This window comes from Podarcis bocagei (assembly GCF_964188305.1).
Source record: "Podarcis bocagei genome assembly, chromosome: 2".
NCBI lineage: Eukaryota > Metazoa > Chordata > Lepidosauria > Squamata > Lacertidae > Podarcis > Podarcis bocagei.
Window position 1 is genome coordinate 8453053 of NC_138126.1, and position 23962 is coordinate 8477014.

The window sequence follows — 23962 nt, forward strand, 5'->3', positions numbered from 1 at the left end:
CGTTAAGAGGGAAACAGAATGGAGAAAAGGAATTCAAGTCTGCCTAAGCATCTTTGGATATCATAATTGGTCTAGAAGGTTAAGCAACCTTTCCCCCAAAAGCTTCTAAAGATAAACGGCAAACGGATGGTGATTTTAATCTGCTGAAAGAGGTACTTACCCTCAGATTAAGAGGTTAAGTACTTAATTTGTTCCTGAGATCCGTTCTTAACCTGAAACTGTTCTTAACCTGAAGCACCACTTTAGCTAATGGGGCCTCCTGCTGCCGCCACACGATTTCTGTTCTCATCCTGAAGCAAAGTTCTTAACCCGAGGTACTATTTCTGGGTTAGCGGAGTCTGTAACCTGAAGCGTATGTAACTCAAGGTACCACTATATCTGCATTCTCACACAAGTGAGAAAAAGAGGAAGAATAATAAATAAAATATCCTGTCCTGCTCATCTAAAATCATCCAATGAAGCTGTCGTGGATATGCTTATCTTGAACGCAATAATTCTCAAATGTTCAGTCCAGAACCTCCCACTACGTGTATCCTGTATGCTACTTCAGACCGGTTAGAATCATAGAATCATAGAGTTGGAAGAGACCACAAGGGCCATCGAGTCCAACCCCCTGCCAAGCAGGAAACACCATCAGAGCACTCCTGACATATGGTTGTCAAGCCTCTGCTTAAAGACCTCCAAAGTAGGAGACTCCACCACACTCCTTGGCAGCAAATTCCACTGTCGAACAGCTCTTACTGTTAGGAAGTTCTTCCTAATGTTTAGGTGGAATCTTCTTTCTTGTAGTTTGGATCCATTGCTCCGTGTCCGCTTCTCTGGAGCAGCAGAAGACAACCTTTCTCCCTCCTCTATGTGACATCCTTTTATATATTTGAACATGGCTATCAAATCGCCCCTTAACCTCCTCTTCTCCAGGCTAAACATGCCCAGCTCCCTTAGCCGTTCCTCATAAGGCATCGTTTCCAGGCCTTTGACCATTTTGGTTGCCCTCCTCTGGACACGTTCCAGTTTGTCAGTGTCCTTCTTTAAGACACCAGCAAAGAATCAAAGACTTTATCAAGGAAAATACTTTATTGCTGCCCCGTCATAAATGTAGCTCTGTCCCTTTCTGCCCTTCGCCCCTGAATGTTGAAGCATATCCAACGTTCCTCGTGGTTCCCGGCCGCTCACTTCTTGGCTTCGGCGTACTGGTGGAGCAGATCGCTGACATCTGTGCGCCCGACCCGGATCCAGCCGTCTTCCTTCATGTGATACACTGCACGGGGCGACAGAGAGGTACCACCACACCAGTGAGCTTGTGCAAAATGAAAGCAGGCTCTCACCAAACAAGGGAGACGTGGGGCTGGGACTGCAGAATGAGGGTGGGGGGCACTTACTGTTCACCACACCGCCTGAGTAGGCATCGCGGTGGGTGGCGTAAGAGATGGCCTTCCTGCCGAGTTCGTAGGCCTCCTCCACGCTGAGATCGGGGCGATGGCCGCTGTCCAGGATCCCATAGGCATAGCAGTTCCCGCTTCCCGTGGAAAAGAGGGGGCCGCCCAGGCGTACCCCGTTATCGTCTATGTAGTAAAGTCCAGGACCCTAGAAAAAGAGGAAGAACCCGCAGGTTGGCCTCTTTTGCCTCTGATCGCGTCCGCTTCCACCCAAGTCCCCTGCCTAGCTGATCTCGCACCCACTCCCCACCCGCTCATTCCCACCCCACTCCTTGAAAGTCACGAAGTTGTTTCTCTCCCTCAGGCCCTCATTCTGGCAGCACTTCCCATGTGCCCCCCAAGACCCACACTAAACCCCCTCCACTAAACCTCTCTTGAAAATGTGCCCTGGGTGAATTCCCGACGGTATGATAAATATTTATCAGCCTTGTTTACACCATACATTTAAAGCAAAACCTCCTCCCCCCAAGAATCCTGGGAACATTAGTTTACTGACCCACAGAACAGATAACCAAAGACCTTTGCATGCCTCCTTGACGAGAGGTCCGGAGGGTGGCAACACGAGAACAGGGCCTTCTCTGCAGTGGCTCTCTGCCTGTGGAATGCTCTCTCCAGGGAGGCTTGCCTGGCGCCTTCATTACATGTTGTCAGACACCAGGTGAAAATGTTCCTCTATAACCAGGCCTTTGGCTGATTCTATGGCCTTTTAAATATGTTTGTGGGACGACAGGTTTGTTCTTGCTTCTAGTATGTGTTTTGTGTTCTCATTTGATATTTTTATGTTGTGAACTGTCCTGTGATGTTCAGATGAAGGGCAAAATACATTTTACTTGGGAAGACAGGTGAACTAATGCCAGTATACTGGAAGAATCAAGGATCACCAGTGTTGAAGCGATTCTCTTCAACATCATCCAACTTCGTTGGACTGGTCATGTTCTGCGGATGCCTGATTATTGTCTTCTAAAGTAACTACAGTGGTACCTCGGGTTAAGAACTTAATTCATTCTGGAGGTCTGTTCTTAACCTGAAACTGTTCTTAACCTGAAGCACCACTTTAGCTAATGGGGCCTCCTGCTACTGCTGCGCCACCGCTAAGCGATTTCTGTTCTCATCCTGAAGCAAAGTTCTTAACCCGAGGTACTATTTCTGGGTTAGTGGAGTCTGTAACCTGAAACGTCTATAACCTGAAGCATCTGTAACCTGAGGTGCCACTGTACTATATTCCGAACATAAAAATGGAAAGCGTAATGCTGATGGTCAACAAAAGAGGTGTAAAGACTCTCTCAAGGCAAATCTTTAAAAATGTAGTATAACAACTGGGAAACACTGGCCTGCGAGCGCTCCAGTTGGAGAACAGCCTTTACCAAAGGTGTCATGGACTTTGAAGATGCTCAAACTCAGGACGAAAGGGAGAAACGTGCTAAGAGGAAGGCACACTTGGCAAACCCTCACTGTGATCAACTCCCTCCTGGAAACCAATGTCCCCACTGTGGAAGGACGTGTGGATCCAGAATTGGCCTCCACAGTCACTTACAGACTTTGTGTTAAGACTGTGTTCATGGAAGACAATCTTACTCAGCTACGAGGGATCGCCAAAGAAGAAGTTCAGATGAAGGGCGGAATACAAATTAAACCAACAAATAAATAAACTACAATTCTCAGAACCTTTGAAAACTACAATTCCCAGGATTCTGGGGGGGTGGGGTGGGGTGGCTTTAAATGTGCAGTGTTTATTCAGGCAGGACCTGGCTGGCAATGAATGAGGCGGAAACCTAGAATCGCTCTTCCACCCAGACTTCCTCTCTCATCAGGATACCCAGCAGCCCCTCCTTTGACTCACCCCTTATAGTCATCTCTGACCCACTGAGCTCCCATTTTCCTGAGTGATTCCCCCCCCCCCACTCTGCCTGCCCCCAATTGCCCCCCCTCCTTGCGGTCACGTTGCTGGTACCTTCTTGTCCCAGCCGCACAGCATGCTCCCCACAGACAGCCCCATCCCCCTGTACTCAACAAGCATGTTGGCCAGGAGTTTGGAAGCAGCCGAGATGCTGATTCGCTCCTTGTTGCGTAAGTAGTACAACCTGCCAGAAGTAATAATAATAATGATATATTAATACTCCACCCATCTAGCTGTGTTTCCCCAGCCACTCTGGGCGGCTCCCAACAGAATATTAAAAACACGATAAAACACCAAACATTAAAAACTTCCCTAAACAGGGCTGCCTTCAGATGTCTTCTAAAAGTTAAAAAGTTGTTTATCTCCTTGACATCTGATGGGAGGCCGTTCCACAGGGCGGGCGCCACCACCGAGAAGGCCCTGTGCCTGGTTCCCTGTAACCTCACTTCTCGCAATGAGAGAACCACCAGAAGGCCCTTGGAGCTGGATCTCAGTGTCCGGGCTGAATGATGAGGGTGGAGACGCTCCTTCAGGTATACTGGGCCGAGGCTGTTTTAAAGGTCAGCACCAACATTTTGAATTGTGCTAGGAAGGAAGGAAGGAAGGAAGGAGGGAAGGAAGGAAGGAAGGGGAGAGGTAAAGAGGGGTAGGAGGAAAATGAAAGGGAGAGTCGCTCTCTCCTCTTCTTTTTCATAACTCCATTACCCATGCCGTTTTCAGGTGGGCCAACGACTCGTCTTGAGGCCTCCCAAGTAAACCTGTGGCGGCCAAGCTTTCAGGTTGGGGCTTCACTATCCTTCTGGAATCTTCCATCTATTCAACCAAACCCAGGCTAGGCTCAAATTATAATATATGGGGTGGGAGCCGTCAAGAGGAGGTCTGGTGCAGTAATCTTTTGCTGTGACCTGCTAAGCTACCATTTGGGGTGGGGGGAGTCAGAAGAAGAATATCATGACATGTTATTCCAGATCCTAGCTTGTGTTTCCCAAAGGGGAAGACCGGAAGGATCCTGCCTCGCTGCTCAAGTTCGCTACGCTACATGTGACTTTTAGGAAGCAAAAACGACAGTCGATACATATCAGAGCCGTACCTTTATCAGGCCCACCAAAATATTCACAATAAAAGCATACCAGCTTTCGGGGTCTCCAGAACTCTTCATCAGGCTAGATGAAGAATTCTGCAGAACTCTTAGACCTGCACAACTGTTTTGTGCCATTTTGGTTGGCCTAATAAAAGGCATTACCTTTGAACGGATAGTGGAGTTTTCTTATGGGTCAGCCCGCCTGCCTTTACACTAGCACATACTCAATAATTCATTTTTTTTTCCATTGCCCTGCCCTGCATATTTGTGAGATGGGGAAAATACCTGCGGAAGACGGAGGTTTACCGAGTTTAGCTGAGATTCCTGCGTCGCAGGGGGTTGGACTAGATTGCCCCTCAGGGTCCCTTCCAACTCTACAAATCTCTAGGTACCTACCTGCAATGTTTGGCCAGGAGTCGCTCCCAGTACTGGCAATCTGCAGCACTCCCAGACATGGTGCCCAGCAAGTAGGGGTTGATCTCAATGACTTTGTTGAACACCTTTGCACCTATGGGGAAGAGAGTTGTTTGTGAAGGGTTCAAGCCAGCGGTGGGGAGCCTCTGTCCCCCACAGTCTAGGCCTAGGTCAGCCAGGCCTCCTCCATTTAATCTGTGGCGCCATTTCAACTGTCTATGTCTCTGTGGTTACTCACTGATGTAGCTGCCAGACGATGCCCGTGAATCGGTGGCGACGATGACGCCATGCTGGAAAGTGAAGGCCATGGTGGTGGTGCCATGCTCCAGCTGAATCCGCTGCCCGCTGCTGCCGCTGCCCTCGCAGTGGGTCTGCAGGAACTCAGAAGGCTGGGGGGGGGGGGAGGAAGCAAGGCACGGAAATGCTTAATGCTTTGAAATCTCTTTTATCTGCCACCCGAAGCCACTTTTGAGACTTCGGTAATACACAGCAACAATAAATTATCCCAATGTTTGGGTGCTTCCTTTCCTCCTAGGAGGAGGGCACAAAACGCGCCCCCCCCAAACTGCTTTCAAGCTGAGCTTCTATAAAGAAGGGGACAAATGTACAGTATATTTGAAAGACCACTGTCAACACTTGAACTCTTCGGCAGGTTTTAACTAACTCTTGCAATGATGCATAGACTTTAGATATACAGTGGTACCTCGGGTTACATACGCTTCAGGTTACATACGCTTCAGGTTACAGACTCTGCTAACCCAGAAATAGTGCTTCAGGTTAAGAACTTTGCTTCAGGATGAGAACAGAAATCGTGCTCTGGCAGTGCAGCGGCAGCGGGAGGCCCCATTAGCTAAAGTGGTGCTTCAGGTTAAGAACAGTTTCAGGTTAAGAACGGACCTCCGGAATGAATTAAGTACTTAACCTGAGGTACCACTGTAATGGAAGGTTGTAAATTAAATGGACTTATTATATGCAGTTTAAAAAGTCACTTAAAGAACCCACGGAGGGGAGGAGGGAAGTCCTGAGATTCGGAAGAATCTTGTGCTATTTTTACCGTATGTGATTATAATTGTGAATGGAGTTGTAAAATCAAACAAAAAACATAAAAAACCCCAAAACAAAACAAACTGGTATCGAGCTGGCAGTGGTGGATTTGGGGCTCTCAAATTTCAGCGGTGTCCTGTGCGATGGCAAAATTTGGCGCCACCACCCACCTCCCGCCCTCTGTCCTAAGTCATTGCGGCACTTGCTGTGGGGGCCTCTCGGCTCGGTACCCCATCCCGTTTCGAAGCGACACATGTCAATCTTCCTCACAGATCTTTCAAGTGCTGGTGGAGGCCGTTGAGCAGAATTCTGCACATGCTCACGGGCAGCGTCATTCTCAGCAGGCAGGCGTTTTAAACTTAGTTAACTTTGCAAAAGACAAGATCGCAAATCATAAAATAAATCTCCAGAAGAAGAAGAGGTTGGATTTGATATCCTACCTTTCACCCCCTTTAAGGAGTCTCAAAGCGGCTAACAATCTCCTTTCCCTTCCTCCCCCACAACAAACACTCTGTGAGGTGAGTGGGGCTGAGAGACTTCAGAGAAGTGTGACTGGCCCAAGGTCACCCAGCAGCTGCAGGTGGAGGAGCGGGGAAGCGAACCCAGTTCACCAGATTACGAGACTACCGCTCTTAACCACTACACCACACTGGCTCCCAGAATTACAACAAAGTATCATAAGTGAGATGTAAAAGAAAGCCAGGCATTGCAGGAGGCTGACTTGGAGCCTGAGGCAAACGCAGTCACAAAAGCTCCCTATCCGTCTCCTTCTGGGTCTTCTGAATTTTCATATAACAATTGGAAATGGGGCATAATAATAATGACAATAATAATAATAATAATAATAATAATAATAATAATAATAATAATAATAATAATAATAATAATTTTTATACCCCGCCCTCCCCAGCCAAAACTGGGCTCAGAGCGGCTAACATCAAATGTATAACACATTAACATAAAATCAGACAATCAATTAAAATACATCCTAAAATCCAATCAGGATCAGAATAAAATCCAATCAGATGGCAACCTGCAGATTATGCCACTAGCCAGAGGGACAGCCCATTTTCCCGAAGGAAAGGGGGATTCCCCACCCTTCCCGCTTGGACTACTGCAATGCACTCTACGTGGGGCTACCTTTGAAGGTGACCCAGAAACTGCAACTAATGCGGCAGCTAGACTGCTGACTGGGAGAGGCCGCCGAGACCATATAACACCAGTCCTGAAAGATCTTTATTGGCTCCCAATACGTTTCTGAGTACAATTCAAAGTGTTGGTGCTGACCTTTAAAGCCCTAAATGGCCTCAGCCCAGTATACCTGAAGGAGCGTCTCCACCCCCGTTGTCCAGCCCGGACACTGAGGTCCAGCGCTAAGGGCCTTCTGGTGGTTCCCTTGCTGTGAGAAGTGAGGTTATAGGGAACCAGGCAGAGGGCCTTCTTGGTAGTGGCGCCTGCCCTGTGGAACACTCTCCCAGCAGATGTCAAGGCAATAAACAACTATTTTACTTTTAAAAGACAACTGAAGGCGGCCCTGTTTAGGGAAGCTTTTAATGTCTGATGCTGTATTGTTTTTAATATTCATTTGGAAGCCGCCTAGAGTGGCTGGGGAAACCCAGCCAGATGGGCGGGGTATAAATAAATCATTCTTCTGCTGGTGCTGCTGCTCGCGTGAGTGTTGGGAGGACCGCTCCCTTTTCTGCCAACTCCATCCGGCCTAGGGGGCGGGGCCTGCACTACCACTACAGTTTAGAGGACAGAGCAGCTACCGGCAGCAATGGACAAAATAGTTCTAAATGTTTTAATTGCTTTTAATTTGCAGCACCTTAAATGGGGGTTGTTGTTTTTTATAATATTATATTATTTCATTATCTGCTGCAAATGTTAAAGATGTTTATATATATTTTAAGGTGTTTTAAAGGTGCTTTTATTGTTTACTTTGTTGTACCACCGTGAATGGTGGTTTTTATCTATGTATTTTTGTCTGTTCCATTTTGTTTTGTTTTTGGGGTTGAATATTGAGTGGGGTGGGGATTGGTTTTGTTTGGGCATAATTGTCTTTGGTTGTTTTGCTTTTTATTTTGTAAATGGAGGTTAGTATGAGGCTTGGGATTGCTACCGTGGAGGGGCGAGGGAGGTATGGCGGTGGGGGCAGATATTATAGGCGAAGGGGATCGAGATACGGATATGCTCGTACCCCTTCCAATCTGCGCCCCATCCCGAGAGACGAGGGTAGGGTGAGCAAGGATTACTCACCTCCTTCACTGGTGTTGTGCAATGCCAGGTCTATAGGCAACAAAACCGCTACCCTGCGAGATTTCTTTATCTCGCAGGGAGTCGACCTGGCTTGTGTGACGGAGACCTGGGTGCACGAAGGGGTAACTGTTACCTTACGAGAGATGGCGCCCCCGGGTTTCACCGTCCTCTACCAGTCACGGACTGTGGGCCGGGGGGGAGGGGTGGCAGTATTAATCCGGGAAAATTGTTCTTTCAGGGCTCTACCATCGCCATCGATCCCCGGCATTGAATGTGTTGGCCTAGTGTGGGGCTCCGAGGAGAGCTTGGCTGTCTGGCTGGTGTACCGGCCACCTAGCGCACCAGCAGCCACCCTGCTGTAGGCGGTGGCCGGCTGGGCCTTGGAGTTCCCTAACCTATTGGTATTGGGAGACTTCAACTTCCATGCTGATGCCACTCCCTCCTCACAGGCTCTGGACCTGGTGTCTTCCATGGCGACACTAGGGCTCTCCCAGTTTGTTTCGGGCCCCACACATCAAGCAGGCCACACGCTGGATTTGATCTTTGGTGCCGGTATAGATGTGATCATGTCTCCTTCGATGAAGGTGCCATGGTCTGATCACTACGCTCTGAAAGCCAGGATTGACTTTCCACCCCCACCCTGCTTAGGTGGCGAGCCGATTTGGGCTCACCCGCAGAGGCTGATGGACCCGGATAGATTCCGTCAAGCCTTGCGGGACCTTGCTCCCCCTGGCGACTCATTGACTGAGCTTGTTGAGGGCTGGAATACCCAGCTCCTGGCAGCCATCGATGAGATCGCACCTAAGCGCCCTCTGCGACCCCGCAGAAACCGGGCTCCCTGGTTTACCGAGGAGCTTCGGAAAATGAAGCGGGACCTCAGACGGCTAGAGCGAGTATGGCGGGGTGCCCGTGACGGAGCCTCAAGAACATCTTATAGGGTTTTTATGAAAACCTATGAGATGGCAGTGAAGGCCGCTAAGAAGTCTTACTTCTCGGCCTCCATTGCATCCGCTAGCTCTCGCCCGGCGCAATTATTTAGTATAATTCGGTCTTTAACGTCCCTTGAAGGACAGCCAAATTTAAATAACAATCTGACACACAGCTGTGAGGCATTTGCGAGCTTTTTTGCGGAGAAGGTCCTGTTGCTCCGCCATGACCTCCCTGCCAATTTGGATACAATAAAGGAACTGGAGGCCCCTCGACTGTCCTCGGGTCCAGTATTGGACCACTTTGACCGGATATCTCCAGCCGATGTGGACAGATTCCTCCAAGCTGGAAAGCCCACCACCTGTCCTCTTGACCCGTGCCCGTCATGGCTGATTAGAGCGTGTCCAGACGAGGTGCGGGGCCCCCTGGGGGATATCATCAATTTGTCCCTTGGCACCGGGATATTCCCAGGGGAACTGAAGGAGGCGGTGGTGCGTCCGCTCTTAAAGAAAACATCATTAGATCCCTCAGATCTATCCAATTACCGCCCGGTCTCGAATCTTCCATTCCTGGGTAAGGTGATTGAGAGAGCGGTTGCTGAACAGCTTGGTAGGTTTCTGGATGAAACATCTGCTCTGGATCCATTCCAGTCCGGCTTCCGCGCTGGTCATGGGACCGAGACGGCTCTGGTCGCCCTAACAGATGATCTCCGCAGGCAGCTGGATCGAGGCGGGTCGGGGCTGCTGATTCTTCTAGATCTGTCAGCAGCCTTTGACATGGTCGATCACGAACTCCTGGACCACCGCCTTGCCGACGTGGGGATCCAGGGCACAGTCCTTCAATGGCTGCGCTCGTTTCTCTCTGGTCGGGGACAGAGGGTGGCACTTGGGGGGGAATTGTCATCACGCCACTCCTTGGTGTGTGGAGTGCCTCAGGGTGCAATTCTCTCCCCGATGCTTTTTAACATCTTTATGCGCCCCCTCGCCCAGCTTGTCCGGAGTTTTGGGCTGGGTTGCCATCAGTATGCTGATGACACCCAACTCTATCTGTTGATGGATGGCCATCCTGACTCGGCCCCAGACACACTGACCAGATGTCTGGAAGCTGTGGCTGGATGGTTACGTGGGAGCCGGTTGAAGTTAAATCCTTCGAAGACAGAGGTCCTCTGGCTGGGGCGGGACGATATGGGATCGAGGGGGCAACTCCCATCTCTTGCGGGGGTGCAATTAGTGCCAGCACCGGCCGTTAAGAGTTTGGGCTGCCCAGGAAGACTCCCTGAGTGAGTGCTTGTGGGCCCTGCTTTTGCCACTTACCATCTGGCTTGGGGCGGGGCCTGGGGCCTCACAAGGACTGTGTGCTGCTTGCGGCCTGCTGCCCAGGAAGACTCCCTGAGTGAGTGCTTGTGGGCCCTGCTCCTGCCACTTACCATCTGGCCTGGGGCGGGGCCTGGGGCCTCACAAGGACTGCGTGCTGCTTGCTGCCTGCTGCCCAGGAAGACTCCCTGAGTGAGTGCTTGTGGGCCCTGCTTTTGCCACTTACCATCTGGCCTGGGGCGGGGCCTGGGGCCTCATAAGGACTGCGTGCTGCTTGCTGCCTGCTGCCCAGGAAGACTCCCTGAGTGAGTGCTTGTGGGCCCTGCTTTTGCCACTTACCATCTGGCCTGGGGCGGGGCCTGAAGCCTCATAAGGACTGCGTGCTGCTTGCGGCCTGCTGCCCAGGAAGACTCCCTGAGTGAGTGCCTGAGGGCCCTGCTCTTGCCACTTACCATCTGGCTTGGGGCGGGGCCTGGGGCCTCATAAGGACTGTGTGCTGCTTGCGGCCTGCTGCCCAGGAAGACTCCCTGAGTGAGTGCCTGAGGGCCCTGCTCTTGCCACTTACCATCTGGCTTGGGGCGGGGCCTGGGGCCTCACAAGGACTGTGTGCTGCTTGCGGCCTGCTGCCCAGGAAGACTCCCTGAGTGAGTGCCTGAGGGCCCTGCTCTTGCCACTTACCATCTGGCTTGGGGCGGGGCCTGGGGCCTCATAAGGACTGTGTGCTGCTTGCGGCCTGCTGCCCAGGAAGACTCCCTGAGTGAGTGCCTGAGGGCCCTGCTCTTGCCACTTACCATCTGGCTTGGGGCGGGGCCTGGGGCCTCACAAGGACTGTGTGCTGCTTGCGGCCTGCTGCCCAGGAAGACTCCCTGAGTGAGTGCCTGAGGGCCCTGCTCTTGCCACTTACCATCTGGCTTGGGGCGGGGCCTGGGGCCTCATAAGGACTGCGTGCTGCTTGCGGCCTGCTGCCCAGGAAGACTCCCTGAGTGAGTGCTTGTGGGCCCTGTTTTGCCACTTACCATCTGGCCTGGGGCGGGGCCTGAAGCCTCATAAGGACTGCGTGCTGCTTGCGGCCTGCTGCCCAGGAAGACTCCCTGAGTGAGTGCCTGAGGGCCCTGCTCTTGCCACTTACCATCTGGCTTGGGGCGGGGCCTGGGGCCTCACAAGGACTGTGTGCTGCTTGCGGCCTGCTGCCCAGGAAGACTCCCTGAGTGAGTGCTTGTGGGCCCTGCTTTTGCCACTTACCATCTGGCTTGGGGCGGGGCCTGGGGCCTCATAAGGACTGCGTGCGGCTTGCTGCCTGCTGCCCAGGAAGACTCCCTGAGTGAGTGCTTGTGGGCCCTGCTCCTGCCACTTACCATCTGGCCTGGGGCGGGGCCTGGGGCCTCATAAGGACTGCGTGCTGCTTGCTGCCTGCTGCCCAGGAAGACTCCCTGAGTGAGTGCTTGTGGGCCCTGCTTTTGCCACTTACCATCTGGCCTGGGGCGGGGCCTGAAGCCTCATAAGGACTGCGTGCTGCTTGCGGCCTGCTGCCCAGGAAGACTCCCTGAGTGAGTGCCTGAGGGCCCTGCTCTTGCCACTTACCATCTGGCTTGGGGCGGGGCCTGGGGCCTCATAAGGACTGTGTGCTGCTTGCGGCCTGCTGCCCAGGAAGACTCCCTGAGTGAGTGCCTGAGGGCCCTGCTCTTGCCACTTACCATCTGGCTTGGGGCGGGGCCTGGGGCCTCACAAGGACTGTGTGCTGCTTGCGGCCTGCTGCCCAGGAAGACTCCCTGAGTGAGTGCCTGAGGGCCCTGCTCTTGCCACTTACCATCTGGCTTGGGGCGGGGCCTGGGGCCTCATAAGGACTGCGTGCTGCTTGCGGCCTGCTGCCCAGGAAGACTCCCTGAGTGAGTGCTTGTGGGCCCTGCTTTTGCCACTTACCATCTGGCCTGGGGCGGGGCCTGAAGCCTCATAAGGACTGCGTGCTGCTTGCGGCCTGCTGCCCAGGAAGACTCCCTGAGTGAGTGCCTGAGGGCCCTGCTCTTGCCACTTACCATCTGGCTTGGGGCGGGGCCTGGGGCCTCATAAGGACTGCGTGCTGCTTGCTGCCTGCTGCCCAGGAAGACTCCCTGAGTGAGTGCTTGTGGGCCCTGCTTTTGCCACTTACCATCTGGCCTGGGGCGGGGCCTGGGGCCTCATAAGGACTGCGTGCTGCTTGCTGCCTGCTGCCCAGGAAGACTCCCTGAGTGAGTGCTTGTGGGCCCTGCTTTTGCCACTTACCATCTGGCCTGGGGCGGGGCCTGAAGCCTCATAAGGACTGCGTGCTGCTTGCGGCCTGCTGCCCAGGAAGACTCCCTGAGTGAGTGCCTGAGGGCCCTGCTCTTGCCACTTACCATCTGGCTTGGGGCGGGGCCTGGGGCCTCATAAGGACTGTGTGCTGCTTGCGGCCTGCTGCCCAGGAAGACTCCCTGAGTGAGTGCCTGAGGGCCCTGCTCTTGCCACTTACCATCTGGCTTGGGGCGGGGCCTGGGGCCTCACAAGGACTGTGTGCTGCTTGCGGCCTGCTGCCCAGGAAGACTCCCTGAGTGAGTGCCTGAGGGCCCTGCTCTTGCCACTTACCATCTGGCTTGGGGCGGGGCCTGGGGCCTCATAAGGACTGCGTGCTGCTTGCGGCCTGCTGCCCAGGAAGACTCCCTGAGTGAGTGCTTGTGGGCCCTGCTTTTGCCACTTACCATCTGGCCTGGGGCGGGGCCTGAAGCCTCATAAGGACTGCGTGCTGCTTGCGGCCTGCTGCCCAGGAAGACTCCCTGAGTGAGTGCCTGAGGGCCCTGCTCTTGCCACTTACCATCTGGCTTGGGGCGGGGCCTGGGGCCTCACAAGGACTGTGTGCTGCTTGCGGCCTGCTGCCCAGGAAGACTCCCCTGAGTGTGTGCCTGAGGGCCCTGCTCCTTCCTGCCACTTACCACCTGGCCCGGGGCGGGGCCTGACAGGCCTCACTAGGACAGTTGTTACTGCCGGAGAGGCACAGAGTGTTTTTAAAATGTTTTTTAAAAATTTTCTTTGGATTTTTGTATGTGGGGGGTGGGGGTGGGATGGATGTTTGGTTGGGCTTGGGGAATTATTATTTTTTTATTTTGATGTTTTTGTAATTTTTATATTTTTTTGTTTGTATTGTTTTATTGGTTTTGTTTGTTTGTTTAAGGTGTTATTTTGTTTTTAGGGGGAGGGTTCAGGGCTGCCGGGGAGTGGGCCCCAGCCCACAAAATGGCTGGGGCATGTTCCACAGGGGGGGATGCACTGGGACAACCGATCTCAGTGATCACGGGTAGGAGGAGGAGTTACGCTAAGACCAGACCATGTCATTACAGAGGAGGCAGGTTTAGTCGTTGTCTGAGGACTATCCCTGCCTCCGGGTCTGGTCCTGTCCGGATGGATACTAGAATCAGCAAGGGATACCCACGTGACCTGAAGGTGCTGCTGTGCAATGCCAGGTCAATGATTCGTAAGACCACTGCCATCCATGACTTGATCATGGATGGAGGATTTGACCTGGCATGTGTAACAGAGACTTGGTTGGATGAAGCAGATGGGCCTGTCCTTGCCGCTGCTTGTCCACCAGGTTTCTCTTACGCACAGCAACCCAGGTCACGTGGGCGGGGAGGGGGGGTTGCAGTGATTTTTAGGAAGTCATTAGTTTGCACCAGGCGTCCTATTGGGAAGACCCAGTTTTCTGAGTGCATGTTCTGGAAGTTGGGCAATAGGGGCAGTACAGGATTCCTTTTGGTGTACCGACCTCCCCGCTGCACCAAGGATTCCCTGCCCGAGCTGCTTCAGGTCGTGGCGGATGTTCTCCTGGAGACACCTAGCCTGGTCATCCTAGGGGATTTTAACATCCATGCCGACACGACCTTACAAGGGGCCGCTCGGGACTTCGTGGAAAGCATGGCCTCCATGGGGCTGTCCCTGAATAAGTCTGGCCCAACCCATAGCCGTGGACATGCCTTGGACCTGGTGTTTACCTCTATGGATGTTGGTGATCTGACACTAAGTAAAAGCGAAATGAAAGAAGTGCCATGGTCAGATCACTTCCTGGTGCAACTGGACTTCTCTGCGACCCATCCCCTCTGCAGGGAGGTGGGACCAATTCGGATGGTCCGCCCCCGCCACTTAATGGATCCAAATGGTTTCCAGAGAGTGGTAGGGGATGCTTTATCCCATGTTGATGGCCTTTCAGCCGATTCCCTGGTGGCCCGCTGGAATGTGGAGTTAACCAGGGCTATTGACTGTTTGGCTCCGAAGCGCCCTCTCCGATTGCATGGAGCCCGGACAGCCCCGTGGTTTTCCACGGATCTGAGGGCAATGAAACAATCGTTGAGACGGCTAGAGTGCCGGTGGCGGATAACTCATTCCGAATCTGACCGGACACAGGTTAGAGCTCAACGTCGAGCCTACCAAGTGGCGATAGCGACGGCGAAGAAGAATTTCTTCACCGCCTCTATTGCATCTGCAGAAAACAGCAGCAGGAGACTTTTTCAGGTGGTTCACAATTTAGCGGAACCACCTGCAACATCGGGGCCCAGTACGGGCCACATGTTCTCCTGCAATGATTTTGCAAAGTTTTTTGCAGATAAAATCGCCCAGATTCGGGAAGAAGTAGACTCCACCGTGGGAGCAGGGCCGGGGCGGGAGAGTGCTAGAGTTCTGTCTAGTCAAGTTGAGTGGGATCAATTTCAATCTGTTACCTCCGAGGATGTGGACAGGCTGCTTGGACGAGTGAAACCAACCACCTGTCTCCTGGATCCTTGCCCATCCTGGCTTATAAAAGCTAGCCGGGAAGGACTGGGCGATGGGCTTCGTGGGGTGGTGAATGCTTCCCTCCGTGAGGGAGCCTTCCCAGACCCGCTGAAAGAGGCGGTTATTAAACCGCTTCTTAAAAAACCATCTTTAGATGCGGCCACGATGGCCAACTATCGCCCAGTCTCAAATCTTCCATTCCTGGGCAAGGTGATTGAGCGAGTGGTTGCTGAACAACTCCAGGCACGCCTGGAAGAAGCGGACCATTTGGATCCCTTCCAGTCGGGATTCAGGCCTCATCATGGGACTGAAACTGCCTTGGTCGCACTGGTTGATGATCTCCGGCGGGCTAGGGACAAAGGTGAGAGCTGTTTCCTAGTTCTGCTGGATCTCTCAGCGGCGTTCGATACCATCGACCATAGCATCCTTCTGGACCGTCTTGAGGGGCTGGGAGCTGGGGGCACTGTTATACAGTGGTTCCGCTCCTTCCTCCTGGGCCGTGTTCAGAAAGTGGTGGTGGGGGATGAGTGTTCAGACCCTTGGGCCCTCACTTGTGGGGTGCCTCAGGGTTCTGTCCTCTCCCCCATGCTTTTTAACATCTATATGAAGCCGCTGGGAGAGATCATCAGGAGGTTTGGGCTGGGTGTTCATCAGTATGCGGATGACACCCAGCTCTACCTCTCTTTTAAATCAGAACCAGTGAAGGCGGTGAAGGTCCTGTGTGAGTGTCTGGAGGCGGTTGGAGGATGGATGGCGGCTAACAGATTGAGGTTGAATCCTGACAAGACAGAAGTACTGTTTTTGGGGGACAGGAGGCGGGCAGGTGTGGAGGATTCCCTGGTCCTGAATGGGGTAACTGTGCCCCTGAAGGACCAGGTGCGCAGCCTGGGAGTCATTTTGGACTCACAGCTGTCCATGGAGGCACAGGTCAAATCTGTGTCCAGGGCAGCTGTTTACCAGCTCCATCTGGTACGTAGGCTGAGACCCTATCTGCCTGCGGACTGTCTCGCCAGAGTGGTGCATGCTCTGGTTATCTCCCGCTTGGACTACTGCAATGCGCTCTACGTGGGGCTACCTTTGAAGGTGACGCGGAAACTACAACTAATCCAGAATGCGGCAGCTAGACTGGTGACTGGGAGCAGCCGCCGAGACCATATAACACCGGTCTTGAAAGACCTACATTGGCTCCCAGTACGTTTCCGAGCACAATTCAAAGTGTTGGTGCTGACCTTTAAAGCCCTAAACGGCCTCGGTCCAGTATACCTGAAGGAGCGTCTCCACCCCCATCAGTCTGCCCGGACGCTGAGGTCCAGCGCCGAGGGCCTTCTGGCGGTTCCCTCACTGCGAGAAGCAAAGCTACAGGGAACCAGGCAGAGGGCCTTCTCGGTAGTGGCGCCCGCCCTGTGGAACGCCCTTCCAGCAGATGTCAAAGCGATAAACAACTACCTGACATTCAGGAGACATCTTAAGGCAGCCCTGTTCAGGGAAGTTTTTAACGTGTGACATTTTACTGTATTTTTGGTTTTTATGGAAGCCGCCCAGAGTGGCTGGGGAGGCCCAGCCAGATGGGCGGGGTATAAATAATAAATTATTATTATTATTATTATTATTATTATGGGTGTAATCTTCGATACCTCCCTCTCTATGGAGGCGCAGATTACAGCTATAACAAAGGCGGCATTTTTTCATCTCCGCCAAGCTAAGCAGTTGGCCCCTTATCTCTCTCGTCCTGACCTAGCCACTGTGATCCATGCGACGGTCACCTCCAGACTGGATTATTGTAACTCGCTCTACATGGGGCTGCCCTTGAGACTGACCCAGAAACTCCAGCGGGTGCAGAATGCCGCGGCGAGACTCCTTATGGGGTCTTCGCTGCGAGAGCACATTCATCCGGTATTATACCAGCTGCACTGGCTCCCGGTGGAGTACAGGATCAGGTTTAAGGTGCTGGTTTTAACCTTTAAAGCCCTATACGGCCTAGGACCCTCGTACCTACGGGACCGCCTCTCCTGGTATGCCCCACAGAGAAACCTACGGTCTGCAAATAATAACATCCTCAAGGTCCCAGGCCTCAGAGAGGTTAGGCTGGCCTCAACTAGAGCCAGGGCCTTCTCGGCTGCGGCTCCAAACTGGTGGAATGCTCTGTCACAAGAGACTAGGGCCCTGCGGGACCTGACATCTTTCCGCAGGGCCTGCAAGACAGAGCTGTTCCGCCAGGCTTTTGGTCAGGGCGCAGCCTGACTCCCTCCTCTGGCAACCTGCTCAGAATTTTGCTTAATTGGTTGCCATCAATTTGATTTAATTAATTTTTATAATGAAATATTTTTAGATTGTGTGATTATTTGATTGTTGTTAGCCGCCCTGAGCCCGGCTTTGGCTGGGGAGGGCGGGATATAAATAAAATTTATTATTATTATTATTATTATTATTATTATTATTATTATTATTATTATTATTCCTTGCTAGACCCAAGTGGTTACGAAGGAATGCACTTCTGATATGCAGGTTAAACCCGATTTCATCAGTTTGGAGTTGTTTTAGGGTCGCTGCTTTTAAAGAGCTGTCATCCCACCAGCGCTTTCTTGAAATTTAACACAAATCAAGCAAGGAGAAAGTTCAGTGAGGCGCACATAGGTCCAGAGACAGATGCTACAACAGTACTGAACAAATGCAAAAACACAGTAGCCTCTGGGAGAACAAATGACAGAGGGCGGGAGAGGGAGCCCCATTTAGGGAAGTTTTAATGTTTGATTTTTTATTGTATTTTTAATATTTTGTTGGAAGCTGCCCAGAGTGGCTGGATAAACCCAGCCAGTTGGGTGAGGTATAAACAACAACAACAACAATTTCCAGACCCTAACATGTAGGTCAAAGCGGGCCCCCAATCTGCGCCTTCCGGAATACAGATACTGTACATATTTCCCTGCTTCTGTCACCGCCCAGCAGAGGGCGGCGGGCAGGGATCGCTCGCTGGCGTTGGAAAGGCACTAGCCGCAGTGGCCCTCCCGCCTCTTCTTCGCCCCTTTCCCCATCTCACCTGCCTGCCAGGGGGCACGGCGATCTGGGGCTTCTCTACCCCGAAGGCGTAATGCCCGGGCGCCCCCGGCCGCGGGGTGGCGGCTCCTCCCAGCGGGTTCCAGTCCCAGGCGCCGCGCTCCAGCCTGCAAACGTCGAGGAGCGCCATCGCCGCTTCGCCTCTTTTCTTCTCGGTGAAAGCGAAAGCAGCAGCGCCCGACCCGTGTTTCCTCTCCGTGTCTCCCCCCGCCACCGCTCTGCTCCTCCCTCCCCGCCTCCCTCCGTGCGCCACGTCGGGGATGGGCAAGGGCGCGCTTGGAGAGGTCGGCGAAGGAGCAGGGCGCACGGTTGGGGAGAGGCGCGCACCGAGGGTGCCCTGTCCAAACGGACCCCACTCCACCCTCTTTGTTGGAGGGGGTGGGAGAATCTGGGGAAGGAAGTGGGGGGAAGCTGTGGGGGGGGGAGATAATCCAAAGGGAAGAACCCCCCCCCCACGGCAAGTTCCCTGCAGGGTTCTGTAAATTTTTGCCATGACCCTTTGGATATCTCCAGGCTCATTGCGCCCCAGCTCTGGTTTCAATTGCTTGCTTTTCTCTGTTTTACGTTATTTCACAGTGGTACCTCGGGTTATAGATGCTTCAGGTTACATACGCTTCAGGTTACAGACTACGCTAACCCAGAAATATTACCTCGGGTTAAGAACTTTGCTTCAGGATGAGAACAGAAATCGTGCTCCAGCAGCGCGACAGCAGCAGGAGGCCCCATTAGCTAAAGTGGTGCTTCCAGTGGCGTAGCGTGGGGGGTGCAGGGGGGGCGGGCCGCACCGGGCGCAACATCTGGGGGTTAGGGTTAGGGGGCGCAAATCCACGGGTTAGGGGGCGCAAATTACTTGCCTTGCCCCGGGTGCTGACAACCCACGCTACGCCACTGGGTGCTTCAGGTTAAGAACAGTTTCAGGTTAAGAACGGACCTCCTGAACGAATTAAGTACTTAACCCGAGGTACCACTGTAATTAGAAACAGTGTTTTGTGAGCTTCGCCTTGGCGAGAACGTACCTCACAGTATGTGTACACGCGAATAAGATCACGTGGAGAAAGTGGACAGGGAAGGTTTTTCCTCCATCTCTCACAAGGGCAGAACTCGGTTGGCAGATTCAGAACAGACACAAGAAAGTTCTTCATGCAGCACACTGTTAATCTGTGGAACTCACGCCCACAGGAGGCAGCAAAGGCCCTGAACGTGGGTGGCTTTTAAAAAGCTTGAGACCAATTCATGAAGCCAATTGATGACTTCTACGAGCCTTCTTTTTCTTTGGCAATCACTTGTAGCCGAGTAAGATTGTCTTCCGTAAACACAGTTTATACAGCAACAGTGTTTTGTCTTGTGTAGGCTCCTATTTGTTATGTGCAAATGGCTTTAGATACCTATTAGGTCCATAAATTACCATATAGCATATATTAAACACAGCGGCAATTTGTTGTTGACAAAGGACAGCTGGACATATAAAGGGCCCCATTACCTTCAGTGGCTTAGGGCCTCATCAAAGGGGTGATATGATAGCCATGTTCAAATATATAAAAGGATGTCACCTAGAGGAGGGAGAAAGGTTGTTTTCTGCTGCTCCAGAGAAGCGGACACGGAGCAATGGATCCAAACTACAAGAAAGAAGATTCCACCTAAACATTAGGAAGAACTTCCTGACAGTAAGAGCTGTTTGAAAGTGGAATTTGCTGCCAAGGAGTGTGGTGGAGTCTCCTACTTTGGAGGTCTTTAAGCAGAGGCTTGACAACCATATGTCAGGAGTGCTCTGATGGTGTTTCCTGCTTGGCAGGGGGTTGGACTCGATGGCCCTTGTGGTCTCTTCCAACTCTAGGATTCTATGAAACCTAAATCCGGCCCTGCGCAGGAGTGTGCATTTGCTGAATCGGGGTCTCGCAGGCCCTGCAAGAGGGTCCGCTCTGGAACAGGGCACAGCACCCATTGCTGGGTTGGGAACAGACTTACTGTATTTTTTGCACCATAACACTCACTTTTTTCCTCCTAAAAAGTAAGGGGAAATGTCTGTGCGTGTTATGGAGTGAATACCTACGGGTGGCATGCCTATGGATTTTCCTCCTCTAAAAACTACGTGCGTGTTATGGTCGGGTGCGTGTTATAGAGCGAAAAATACGGTAACTTCAACAGCCGCAACTCCACTCTGATTTTTTAAAAAAAATCTCCAGCATGCAGTTTCAACCACAGTAAAATAAAGAGCGGCTTTCATTCTGATCCTAATAAAAACTCCCTGGGCTTTATTATGCTCAGGGTTGCAGCCTGCAAAGATGGGAGGTCTCGCTTGCCGGCAAACAAAAGAAAAGCGAGCACAGAATTCGTGAAACATTGTCAATAGCAGCTACAAATCGGTTCAAAAGCGAGCAACCGGTGCGCTGCGCTGCTCATTTCAACCGCTAGGTGGCGTTGGCTACACGCGCCGCGGCGGCCAGCGGGGGGAAATCCCCGACGGTTCCAACCTTGCGTGACCGAATCTACCCAGCAACTGATGACGCATCTCATGCCTTCTTTAGCCATTGGTTCGGCGGGACACGGCCAAGTTTATCAGCTGGGCGGTGTGCCAGGCGCTGTACTAGGAGGGGCGGGAGGAGAGGAAAGCACACGGGCCGCTTCCTGCCTGTTAGATCGACGCGATAGAGGAAGAAGAGAAGCAGCAGATGGCCAGTTCTTGCCCTTCCCCCTTGCCTTCCTGATCAACCCACAAAGTCCACCTTCCAGGCCCCATGAAATCGCAGCTCTGCTGCAATTGCAATTATGTTAGATTCTGGACTTTTGCATTATTTCCCTGAGTTCAAAAGCGGCCCCTCCTGCTGTTTCTGCAGAATGAGGCCCTGGCTAGCTGGCCTCCCCTGTCCTGCCCTTAAAGCACCCGCTGTTTGCAAAGATCCTCTTTCCTAGGAAAGGGTTGCCAACTTGCTTCTTCAAGCAGGGCTCCTGCGCCTTTGACTGCAGTGCAAAAACAAACAAAAAAACCTCCTGCCAACTCTCCAGTCCTGGGAACAGCTGCACCAGGTGGATTCCTGCCCGTTGTGTAGCTCTTGAGGCAGGAGGGGAAATTAGAGAGGAGGACAAGCCAAACACTGGCTGAGCTGGAAGTTAATTATAGCCCTGGGGTTTTCCCCTGATGTCATGCTGCAAGTCTGGAGCTTGGTTAAGGAACGGGCAGGAAACATTTATGCACAGAGACACCACATCACACGGTGACCCTTCTAGACGCTGCTGGACTCCAGCTCTGACCATTGGCCCTGCTGGCTTCTGTTGGGGGTTAGGAGTTCAGCATCATCTGGAGGGCCACAGCTGCCCTAACCCGGCTCTAATGATTTTTCCATGTTCTGTAGTCTTCTTGCTGATGTTCACCTTCCTGAACAGGAAGTAAACTGGCTCTTTCCACTGGAAAAGAGGCAACCAAGAGGAGATAGCCATCTTCAAATAACTGAAGGCTGTCACATGGAAGAGGGAGCAAGCTTGTTTCCTCCTGCTCTGGAGGTAGGATTCGAACCCAGGGCTTCACGTTACCAGAATGGAGATTCCGACTCACATTAGGAAGGGCTTTCTGACAGTAAGAGCTGTCTGACAGTCTCCCTCAGGAGGTTGTGGACTCTGCTTTCCTGGAGGTTTTTAAGCAGAGGTTGCCTGGCCATCTGTCCTGGAAGCTTTAGCGGAGATTTCTGCACTGCAGGGGTTTGGACTAGATGACCCCAGGGCTTACATGTGCACAAATTCTTGCCTTTCTGTAGCAACAGGTGATGCTTAACCCCACTGTCCTCTGAGGTAGGTTAGGCAGAGAGGCAGCAACTGCCCTGAGGTCACCTGGTGAGGAGATTCAAAATCTGTTGATAACCTTCCCATTACAGTGGTACCTTGGGTTAAGAACTTAATTCGTTCTGGAGGTTCATTCTTAACCTCAAACTGTTCTTAACCTGAGGGACCACTTTAGCTAATGGGGCCTCCCGCTGCCGCCACGCAATTTCTGTTCTCATCCTGAAGCAAAGTTCTTAACCTGAGGTACTATTTCTGGGTTAGCGGAGTCTGTAACCTGAAGTGTCTGCAACCAGAGGTACCACTGTACATGTTGTGGTGGAACAACCTTCAACCACCTAGGCAACCTAAGGCCCAGAGGCTGGATTCGGCCCGATCGTCTTCTAAATCCGGTCCACGGATGGTCCAAGAATCAGTCTGTTTTTACATGTCCTTTTATTTAAAATGCATCTCTGGGTTATTTGTGGGTCCTGCCTGGGTTTTTACGTGAACAGAATGTGTGCTTTTGTTTAAAATGCATCATTGAGTTATTTGTGGGGCACAGGAATTCGTTCATCCCCCCCCCCCAATATAGTCCAGCCCTCCACCAGGTCTGAGGGACAGTGGACTGCTGAAAATGTTTGCTGACCCCTGAAGTGCCCTGAACATGCTGGACTGCAACTGAAGGCCTTGATAGTTGTTGCAACCCAACAACTTCTGAAGAGCACTAAGGTGGCTGGGCCAGGGGTGGGAGGGAAGAGAAAAACAGGATGACCATAGTTCAGGGATATACAGTGGTGCCTCGCAAGACGAAAAGAATCCGTTCTGTGATTCTCTTCGTCTAGCGGTTTTTTCGTCTTGCGAAGCAAGCCCATTGACGGATTAGAGGATTAGCGCTATTAGCGGCTTTTAGCGGCTTATCTGCTGATCGGATCAGCTGATAAGCGGCTTAGCGGCTTAGAAAAAGGGGGGGAGGGAAAAAACCCAGCAGGAACTCGCAAGACATTGTCGTCTTGCGAAGCAAGCCCATAGGAAATTCGTTTTGCGAAGCACCTCCAAAACGGAAAGCTCTTTCGTCTAGCGAGTTTTTTTGTCTTGCGGGGCACCACTGTACTGTGGCTGTATAGGAAGGTGTCTTAATTGTCCTGGGGGAATGAGATCCATGCTTTATAGTGAAAAACAGTGAAAGAGAAAAACCCACATAAAAAGTGTGTTTTAATTTATACACATCTACAACAAAGCACATTTCTCTGTTCGCACACGTAAGAAACACACAAAAGCAAAAAAATAATAATTCTGGAAAATGAAACAAAAACCTCAACATTTTAAGCGGTTGCCTAGACCTGTTTGAGGAAAAAATATAACATCTCAGAGCACAGCCCCCAGAGAGCTCCCCATCTCCATGTTATTGCGTAATACAGAACGGAAATTGTCCACTCTAGACCTGTGGCCGGTTCTGCCGTTAAGTAGGGTGAGGCGGCTGCCTCAGGGGCTGGTGGGCCAGGCAGGGGGTACCCAAGGCACCCCCCAAAAAAGCTGATCTATTGTCCCTCTATGAGGAGTCTCCTCGCTCTCTTAACTACAGTACCTACTTCCTACCAATTTAATTTATCACGTTTACATTCCACCTTTTGCTCCAATGAGCTCAGAGTGGCATTCATGGTTCTCCCCCTCCACATTTTATCCCCAAAACCCTGAGAGGCAGGCTAGGCTGAGAGCCAGGGACAGGCCCAAGTTCACCCACTGAGCTTCAGGGCTAAACGGGGATTTGAACCCAGGTCTTACTCCGACACTCTTAACCCTGGCACCCTGGGAGAAGTGGGGCCTGTTTATATGGCACGTGAGTGTTTTGAAAGTACGGCATGGATGTGACCAACCCCTGAACAGAGGGGAAGTGTGCGCATTTCGTAGAAAACGTTTGTACTGTATGACTGAAATGTAACCATACACAGGAAAGCGCCACTTCCGTTGCTACACCCAGTTTATCAGGTGGCCCCTGGAAGGCTCCCCATGAGAG

At 52.1% G+C, this 23962-nt stretch overlaps 1 protein-coding gene across 1 annotated transcript; it reads right to left on the bottom strand.

Moving 5' to 3' along the window:
* Nucleotides 1-1055: 1055 nt before the first annotated feature.
* Nucleotides 1056-18364, bottom strand: PSMB8 (proteasome 20S subunit beta 8). The gene is made up of 6 exons (XM_081183533.1): nt 18179-18364; nt 5067-5217; nt 4811-4922; nt 3388-3517; nt 1380-1584; nt 1056-1258 (listed from the first exon to the last, which is right to left on the bottom strand). The coding sequence occupies exons 1-6, from the start codon at nt 18323-18325 to the stop codon at nt 1170-1172; spliced, it is 834 nt and encodes a 277-aa protein (XP_081039659.1). The 5' UTR covers nt 18326-18364; the 3' UTR covers nt 1056-1169.
* Nucleotides 18365-23962: the final 5598 nt, after the last annotated feature.